Source organism: Austrofundulus limnaeus, unplaced genomic scaffold, assembly GCF_001266775.1.
Source record: "Austrofundulus limnaeus strain Quisiro unplaced genomic scaffold, Austrofundulus_limnaeus-1.0 Scaffold720, whole genome shotgun sequence".
Taxonomy (NCBI): domain Eukaryota; kingdom Metazoa; phylum Chordata; class Actinopteri; order Cyprinodontiformes; family Rivulidae; genus Austrofundulus; species Austrofundulus limnaeus.
The window spans coordinates 121,235-130,920 of record NW_013953122.1 but is presented as its reverse complement, the minus strand read 5'-3'; the positions used below and the strand labels follow the sequence as shown (position 1 = coordinate 130,920).

Below are 9,686 nucleotides of genomic sequence, written 5' to 3'. Positions count from 1 at the left end.
CACACACACACACACACACACACACACACACACACACACACACACACACACACACAGGTGAAGAGATGATCAGGTGACGCTCAGGATGCTGCTGCAGGTAAAAGCTGCTCACCTGTGGTCTGAATGTAGTAATTAGTTATTGACTTCCAGTGATCGATAAAAGACTCCAGCAGCTCCACGGTGGGCTCCCTCTGAAACAGAGGGGACAGCTGGAGCTTAAAGTCAGAACTGATCAAGTAGGGGTCTCTGCGGACGAGTGGGTGTGTCACAAGGAAAGGCAATTCTAAAGCGACACAGCTGATTTGACAGAATTTGTTAAAGGGACAAACTTGATTGGACAAGAATAAAAGGGGCGTTACCGTACGGCAACACTTTTTCTGGAGACCCCTTCTTGGGTCACATTTCTCCTGGTTAACCTTAGTGTTGGGGTCAGGGTCAGGCTGTAAAGAGATCAAACAGGGTCTAAAGATACCGTCATGTAGGCCTCATAGCCCACAGTTTTTATGCTTTAGACACGCCCACTCTTGTGACACGCCCACTTTGATTCCGCAGTTAACCCCTTCTCGAACTGATTGGTGAATTCCATCTTTTTATTCCATAAATTTTGCAGAAAATGTCGTAAACTTGAGCTTATAAATGTGACCCGTCACATCAAAATGAGGATTAAGTCAAATTTGGTCAAAATGAACTAATCTTATTTTCAGATTCTTGGCTTTAAAAGCTACATTTTGATACTTAGATATTCCTGATATCATTAGTAGATCCAGAAATATTATTTAATTTGTCTTGTTAGTGACAATAATACATAAATATTTGGTCTGAATCTTAATTTTAATGAGTTTTTTTATGTAATTTGAAAAAGGAAACCTCAGTTTGTATTTGAATATTGAGATTTCTCATCTACAAAGAAACAAAAGCTTTGATAGCTCACATTGAAAATCTCAACATTTTAAGGAGTTTTTCCTCAAAATCAGGTTTTTGGTAGCCACTGCTCAAAAAAGTGCTTCAATTTTTTTTAGGATATTTCAGACAGTTCATTGAAATGATACATTGAAAACACATTTATTTGTTATTTTGACTAAATGCAATTTTTGCAAGCATCTCTGCTTATTTCTCCACTTAATCCTCGTTTCGATGTGATGGCTCACATTTAGCTAAAATAGCTTTATTATGAAAATTTATTTTATTTAGTAATTATTTATTTATTTTTGTTAAGTTTATAACTTTATAACTGACAGCTCAGTTTCTGCGCAGACTCAGTTGCTCACCTGTAGCAAGTAAACAATTAGCTGTTAGCATCCATTAGCTCCCTGTCAAACAGGTGGACAGACCGAGAGACAGTGTCTCTGTCTTCGTCCTCCACCGTCACTAACCATCGACACAAACATTTATTCTAAAATAAACCAAGTCAAAGTATTATCTCCATGATCTAACTCGAACTTTGTTCAACTTTTCACCGGAAGCTAATAGTTAGCTTAGCCCAGCTGAAGACCTGGAGCGGCTGAACTCACCGTCTCCAGCGCGCGCAGCAACAAGCTGCCCAGCTTGCTGAACGTCTCCATTCTGCTTCGACGTCCGGTACCGGGTTCGGATCGCTTCGGCTCGGTTTACTGCCACATGTTGACCCAAAACTGACAGCTGCAAGCTTCAAATATGCTTTTCCGGTCTGTACTTTCAAAATAAAACCGCAACGAAAGACATCCGGATGTGACGTTGTATCAATACCAGTGACGTGATAGTACTCGAAAATAGCGACATTTAATTTAAACTTTTATTTATTTTTTTACACTTATAAATTTATTTTTTCTTCCAACTTTATTGAAGGGTTAGAGTTAGAAAAATGTGACAACTCAAGTAGTCTCTTTGGCTCTTTCTACCTGATCAACCTGGGGTCGAATTTCTTCTTGCGTCCACATCCTGGGACGTTGACCAAAGTTGACCCGCTATTTTTAATGACCTTGTCAGCTGTGGTCAGTTGAAGCTGCTGGACATGATCTTTGTCTTTGCTTATAACATGGATATTTACAATTTTGAACACACACTGTAGCAGTTTTCAGAAAAGGAAGCTAAGGCTCTTAGTTGTTGGGTATTTCTTTTACATAAAACACTGAACATGAAATATTAACGAGACCACCAGAAACATGTTTATTTGAAATTAAAAAGAAGATAATATTAGTTTCCTCACAGCGACTGCTTGAGTGTGTGAGTTTTCCTCTCAGGTTGCTTCATGTTTCACATGTCATTTGTTCATGCTTGAGTCAGCTGGGTGTGCCTCCTGCAGCAGAGTGGGGGGTGGGGCTGACAGGTAAAGTTACCTGCAGACCCACCTTCCTCTGTCAGCACTTGTGTCCAGCTGAAGAAGACTCCTAAAAGACACTGAAGGTGAGTTTGACCTGTTCAACACATTTAAAAGTCAGCTTGAGCCCACCTGATGACAAGAGCTGCTTTTGTTCCTCATGCTTCTAAAGATGCTAAAATCTAATTTTAAAAAGTCCAAACTGTCAAAATGTTCTAAGTGCATGTTAGTGCGATGGTTGTTGTTGAAATAAATATTTTAAGGGTTCAGAATCAGTTTAAAATGGTTATAAGATGATTATAAAGGTCATTTTAAAGTGATCCATGTCTTATTATCCACCTGCAGGACTCGTTCATCTGAGTTTCAGGTGTGTCTCTTTCATTTCTTGTTTCCTGTCTTCATGTAGCAGAACATTAGCTATTAAATAACAGGAATAAAAGGCTATGTGAAAGCTAAAAGTAGCACATGAAAACCAAACAGAGCCAGGTGCGAAAGTGTTTCTGCAGGAACTGAAGAATGGAGATTCTTATTTTCAGTCAAATATTTTAAAAAGTATAAAACTAAAAAGTCCCAAACATACAAAAATAAATAAATAAAAGCAGAGCAGAAGTTTGATGCTGACTCATTTTAATTTTAAATTATTTGTTCTCGTTTCTACATTGCTTTTTTAAAATTTTGTTTTTTTTATTTCCTATTTTCCCAGGAAACATGGCTCATTAATTTGTCATCTTCCTCTTTTATTGACATTAAATTTCCTTTGTTCTGTTTCATTTGTTTTCGATTCAACTTCTGAACTAATCAGCTCTGAGCCACAGTCGTCCTCAGCCAATCAGGTTCGAGCAGGAGCCACATACTTCCTCTTTCTTGACCTGATATTTGAGACGACAGCCTTCGTAACTTATTTCTCCTCAGGTGTTTATCAGAATCTGATCCTTCAGAGTTCTGGAAATGCGGTCAATCAAACGTTAGACTGGTTCCGGAGCAGGAAGAATCACCGCTGAACACGTAAAACATGCTTTGGTCATGCGTCAATGTGACTCGTTATGCCCCGCCCACTACAGGTGACAACATGGTATCCCATCCAGAGTTTAAGCGTGCCGGCAAGAAGGCGGGGCTCCAGGTGTGGCGCGTGGAGAAGATGGAACTGGTTCCCGTCCCCGAGAATATGTATGGACAGTTCTACACCGGAGACGCCTACCTGGTTCTGAACACCACCAGCAACCGCAAAGGAGCCATGCAGTACGACCTGCACTACTGGCAAGGTGAGCCCAAACAACAACAACACAAACAACAACAACAACACAAACAGTAAACAACCCGAGTACATCTCAGTGTTTACGGCCGAGGTTCGGCTGGCTCTGATTGGTTGGTTCTGCCTCAGGTTCCGAGTGCTCCCAGGATGAAAGTGGAGCCGCAGCCATCCTTGCGGTTCAGATGGATGACTTCCTGGAGGGGGCGCCGGTCCAGTACCGAGAAGTCCAAGGCTACGAGTCCACCACCTTCAGCGGGTACTTCAAAACGGGCCTCACATACATGGTAACCGCATGAGCAGAACCACCAGAACCATGTCACAAGTTTCTCTAATCGCATTATAAAACTGTGGATTTCCTTGTCTGTCCTTATTCAGAAAGGGGGTGTGGCCTCAGGGTTCAAACACGTGGAGACCAATGATGTGGAGGTTAAGAGACTGCTGCAGGTCAAAGGTCGCCGTGTGGTCAGGGCAACAGAAGTTCCAATGAGGTGGGAGAGTTTCAACCAGGGAGACAGTTTCATACTGGACCTGGGAGAGGTGAGACAGGTGGTGGGGGACAGGTGGTGAGGGACAGTCTAAACGCTGACTCAGCATTTACATAATCAAACTGAAATGTGACAGGACATTTTGTTCCCCTCAACAGAAAATCATCCAGTGGTCCGGCAGCCAAAGCAACAGATTTGAGAAGCTGAAGGCGACCTTGGTGAGTGATGACATCATCACATGACATCATTAATACCATGACAGCAGACAATACAGGTGACTGACTGCCTGATTCAACAGGTGTCCAAGAGTATCCATGACAGTGAGAGGTGTGGGCGGGCTGAGATCGTGGTCGTTGATGAGGGGGCTGAGCCAGCAGAGATGTTGGAGGTAATGACACAAGCAGAGTATATCATGTGACTAAAACTCACAGCTGACCACCACTTCCTGTTGACCTTAAATAGTCAACTTTTCAATACCAACAACTAACTTCGTGACCACTTCTTTTTAACCTTGTATGGTCAACCCTCCAGTACCAACAGTTATACTTTTGACCACTTCCTATTGACATTGTATGGTCAACATTCAAATGCTAACAACTAACCTTTTTGCCTCTTCCTTTTGACCTTATATGGTCTACCCTCAAATAACAACAGGTGACCCCATGACCACTTCCTTTTGACAGTTATATGGTTGACCCTCCAATACCAGTAGCTGACCTTGTGACCACGTTATGTTTACCTTATATGGTTGACCCTCCATTACAACAGCTGATCTTTTGACCACTTCCTGTTGACCTTATATGGTCGACCCTCCAATACCAACAACTGAACTTTTGACCACTTCCTGTTGACCTTATATGGTCGACCCTCCAATAAATCAGCTGACCTCTTGACTACTTCCTGTTGACTTTATATGGTCAACCCTCCAATACCAACAGCTGACCTCGTGACCATTTCCTGTTGACCTTATATGGTCGACCCTCCAATACCAACAGCTGACTTCATGACCACTTCCTGTTGACATTATATGGTTGACCCTCCAGTATCAACAGCTGACCTTGTGACCACTTCCTGTTGACCTTATATGGTCGACCCTCCAATACCAACAGCTGACCTTGTGACCACTTCCTGTTGACCTTATATAGTCAATTTTTAAATAACAGCTGATCTCCTGACCAGTTCCTCTTGACGTTGTATGGTCTACACTCAAATTCATGAAGTAAAAGAAGAACCTCAGAACATCAATGAAATATGAAACCTCTTCTCTTATCCACTGATACGAAGTTTAGTTTTTAATTGTTAAGATCCAACAGAATCTATGTTCTGACAGATAAACCAGCAGCTACATGTTTTTAAATCAGTTTCAGTTTATCGCTCTGATGGACATCATGTTCCACAGACTCATGTTCTGCTGTTGGTTGATGAGGGAGCTCTTGCCGTTAAACTGTTTGAATAAACAAATCAGCAAACAGTTAGCAGTTTTGCATGTAAACTCTCAAGGTAGGATCACACTGGGCCCAGACTGTTGCAACTAATTGGGAACACAAACTTTCATGAAGATACACAAATTTTCACCTTGAATTGCTCATAAGCACACAAACCCCCAGCAGAAATTGGCCCAAAATTCAGTCCAGTGAGAAGAAACATTCAATTCAATTCAATTCAAAAATACTTTATTGATCCCAGAGGGAAATTAGGTAAAAAAAAAAACATTTTGTCCAATCACAATTTTTGCCAGAGTCTAAATAATCTTTGTGTTTTTAGACTGGTCAGTAAAAAATTTATACTGTATCTGAAACTGCCTTTTTGGTTTTAAAAGTAACCAGATGTCCATTGGGCTCTATTAAAAACAGCATGGTGTCATCTGCAAATTGTTTTATTATAGAAGTTGTCCATGTGACGCCAGCAGAAATCTGTTTGGTCACATTCCTTTGTGTAATCTTTGATCAGCTAAGTGACAAAATGACTGTTGACTCTGTTAGACCAGCATGACCTCTATAATGATACCTACTTAGATCACCTCCTGTTTGTCTTTTAGATTCTTGGACCGAAACCAGACCTTCCAGAAAGTCAAAATGACGACACCCAGACAGATGTGTCCAACAGGAAGGTGGCTAAGCTCTACAAGGTAACCAATGCTTTGTGAGATCACTGCTTTTTTTTTTTTTACCTCTTCTTAATATAAAAAAATTAAATAAAACTAACCTTCTGTCTTCACTTGTGTCTCAGGTGTCCAGTGCAAGTGGGGACATGGAGGTGACACTGGTTGCAGAGCAGAACCCGTTCTCCCAGGATGCTTTGGAGTCCGGAGAGTGTTTCATCCTTGACAACGGAGCCAACGGACGAATCTTTGTCTGGAAAGGTTTGAACCATGTGCTGGTCAGAAACCAGGTGTTTGTCTAACAACCTGTGATCCTGCTGGTTGTGATAAACATGGTGTGTGCAGGTCAAGAAGCGAATGATGAGGAGCGTAAAGCCGTTCTTCAAGGTGCAGAGAAGTTCATCCAGCAGATGAAGTACCCACCGCACACACAGGTAAACACAAGAATGTCAAAGAGGCAGAGCCTTTAAAGAGAGTGACTTCCTTTTCACCTGCATTACTTTTACCTGCTGTAATAGTCTGACCTTTGGTTTCCCTCAGGTCCAGGTCCTCCCTGAGCACGGGGAAACACCGCTCTTCAAACAGTTCTTTAAAAACTGGAAGAACCCCGAGGACACCGTTGGCATGGGAACAGCTTACGTCTCCAACAAGGTGGCAAAGATCAAGAAGGTAGGCCGGTCCGTTCAGAGTTTGACCAGAACCTCCCCTGAAGCGGAACCAGAACTAACTCTTCTGATTGGACAGGTGCCGTTTGACGTGTCAAAGCTTCACCAGTCTGAATCCATGGCAGCGCAGTACGGGATGGTGGACCGGGGGGACGGAGAGAAACAGGTGATAGAGAAACACCTCCATGTGGATTTAACTTGAACTTAGAATAAGGATTTCAGGTCCAACAAAGGCAAGACGAACTCTAAAACCAGTGAGAACTTTAACTTTTTCCGTGTTCAGATCTGGCGAATTGAAGGATCCGACAAGGTTCTGGTGGACTCTGCGTTCCACGGTCGGTTCTATGGAGGAGACAGTTACATCATCCAGTATCAGTACCAGCACAACAGACAAGGACACATCATCTACATCTGGTGAGCTCAGCAGCAGTTTATTGAAGATGGCCGTAGTTAAAACCAAGAATCAGAGGCACAACTTTGAATTTATTGTGGATTTTCTTGAATCAGACTGTGGACAGGTAGGTGTTTGGAAACCTTGGTGGTTCCCAAACACCTGAACCAGTCTCCTTCCATTTGGCTTGATTGGACTGACTGGTTGAGGGGTGGTACACTGACAGCTGGTTCAAACAGCTGGTGGAAAACAAACGGTTTATTTGATGCTCTCTCTTCAGGCAAGGAGCAGAGTCCAGTCAGGATGAGGTTGGAGCATCAGCTCTCCTGGCTGTCCAGATGGACGATGGACTGGGAGGAGGTGCTGTTCAGGTACATTGACCAGGACACACTGGTACCATAACTTTGATTTATCCCTTGGAGCGACACTGTTACCTGTCTGCTCAGGTGAGGGTGGTCCAGGGCAAAGAGCCAGCCCACCTCATGAGTCTTTTTGGAGGAAAACCAATGGTGATCTACAAGGGTGGGACGTCCAGAGATGGTGGGCAATCGAAACCTGCTGCGACACGCCTGTTTCACGTTCGAGCCAACGCGGCTGGAGACACCAGAGCTGTGGAGGTGAGACCAGACGGAGCGGTCCACTTTAGGACGTCTCAGTCCAGAACAGGATCATGCAGACCAGTGGTGTCCAAAGTCAGTCCTCAAGGGCCGGTGTCCTGCATGTTTTAGGTGCTGCCCTGGTTCAACACAGATGAACCTAAGGAGTGCTTAATTGGTCGGCCTCCTTAGTATGCCATCAAGGTTCGCAAAGGCCTACTAATTAGGCTCTACTTAGGTTCAGCTGTGTTGAACCAGTGGAGCTCTTAAACCATGCAGGACACCAGCCCTCGTGGAATGACTTTGGACACCACTGATGTAGACAGTTAAAATCAAGAATCGTTAGGTTCTAAATGACATTCTCAAGAGGTCTTACTCAAAAATCTCTCAGTCCAAACTGATTTTGTCCAACAAAGTGACTGGTCCCTGGAAACAGCTCAAAGGTCCCTTAGGCCTAAGGAAGTATTTTAAGTGAGAAACAAACAAGTTCATCTGCTTTCTACCTCAGTTTGGACTCCAGTACCAATACTGGTCCACTAAAACCCAGTTAGAACCAGACTTGTGTCGTCCTCAGGTAGATGCATGCTCCTCCCAGCTGAACTCCAATGATGTTTTCCTCCTGGCGTCTCCCTCCGGATCCTGGATGTGGAAAGGGAAGAGCAGCAGCTCGGCTGAAGCTAAGGGGGCTGAATTCCTGGCCGGGATCCTCCAGGTGACCCCCACCTTGCTGGAGGAGGGGAATGAGGAAGGTGAGCCCACCAGGACAACCTGAGCGGTTAGCGCCCGCAGAATCCTTGAAGCTGCTCGTCTTTGATTACAGATGCATTCTGGGAAGCGCTGGGAGGGAAAAAGGACTACTGTCGCTCCCAGAGGCTCAGCAACAAAATGGACGCTCATCCTCCTCGCCTCTTCGCTTGCTCCAACAAAACTGGAAACTTCAAGGTGTGTCAGTGTGTGTTGTGTACAAACATCAGCTGGTTAGAAGTGTTCATGTGTGTGGATTTACCAGGAAAGTTTCAAAAGGCTTAAAAAGACAAAAACAGCATCACTCTGGCCGTTTCTCAGATGGAGGAGGTTCCAGGAGAGCTGACACAGGACGACCTGGCTCCTGATGATGTCATGATTCTGGACGCCTGGGATCAGGTAAACCTCCTGCAGCCTCAATGAAAAGTGAAACTCTGCATCGTTCTTACTGCCCTCACCTCCTCTCTCCTGCAGGTGTTTGTTTGGATTGGAAACGAGGCGCAGGAAGAGGAGAAGACGGAAGCTGCAGCATCAGGTGAGACAGATGGAAGCTGTCCTTGTCAGGTGGAGCAGTTTTTACCTGGTTTCCCTGAATCATCTTCACTTCACAGATATCAGGCTCATTACTGCCCTCCTGTGGCTAAAAGGACAAATACATTCACATACAGTGTACACAAAAATCTGAATATATTCTTCATTACGGGGACATACAGGTTTGGTTGCAGTACATAAAAATACCTGGTACCTTTTGTGTACCTGTATGGTTTGAGCTGTATTATAATGTGATTTGTTACCCAGTATTTATCTGGTATGTAAAACATATCCCATTCAAAGTATTTTGGAATGTACCCAGCAAGTATCCTGCTATATACCCTGTCAAGTAAGCTGCCATGTATCCTGTTTGAACCCAGAAAGTATGTTGGTATTTACCAGGTAAGTACCTAGAAAGTATCTTGGGGTTTACCAGGTACGTACCTAGTAAGGATCTTGGTATTTACCAGGTACGTACCTAGTAAGGATCTTGGTATTTACCAGGTAAGTACCTAGTAAGTATCTTGGTATTTACAAGGTATGTACCTAGTAAGTATCTTGGTATTTACCAGGTACGTACCTAGTAAGTATCTTGGTATTTACCAGGTACATACCTAGTATGTAT

The 9,686-nt window shown here is 43.5% G+C and overlaps 2 protein-coding genes across 2 annotated transcripts in view; one reads left to right on the top strand and one right to left on the bottom strand.

Annotated features, from left to right (window-relative positions):
* The window catches only part of fhip2b (FHF complex subunit HOOK interacting protein 2B), a gene marked incomplete in the record, with an annotated part of 9,361 nt that extends 7,666 nt beyond the window's left edge, over positions 1 to 1,695 (bottom strand). The window contains 2 exon segments of the mRNA XM_014028131.1: positions 113 to 191; positions 1,512 to 1,695. Of these exon segments, the coding sequence (XP_013883585.1) occupies positions 113 to 191; positions 1,512 to 1,562 (130 nt within the window).
* A 1,364-nt stretch (positions 1,696 to 3,059) lies between these two features.
* LOC106532136 (gelsolin) lies at positions 3,060 to 9,065 on the top strand (the record flags this gene model as incomplete). Its single annotated transcript, XM_014028145.1, is given in 17 exon segments — positions 3,060 to 3,558; positions 3,678 to 3,832; positions 3,924 to 4,085; positions 4,192 to 4,251; positions 4,332 to 4,421; positions 6,072 to 6,161; positions 6,263 to 6,395; positions 6,480 to 6,568; positions 6,675 to 6,803; positions 6,879 to 6,965; positions 7,083 to 7,213; positions 7,471 to 7,561; positions 7,637 to 7,807; positions 8,361 to 8,535; positions 8,607 to 8,728; positions 8,852 to 8,929; positions 9,005 to 9,065. Coding segments are annotated over 17 exon segments (2,074 nt in total), but the record flags the coding sequence as incomplete, so codon positions are not given.
* Between the last annotated feature and the right edge of the window lie 621 nt (positions 9,066 to 9,686).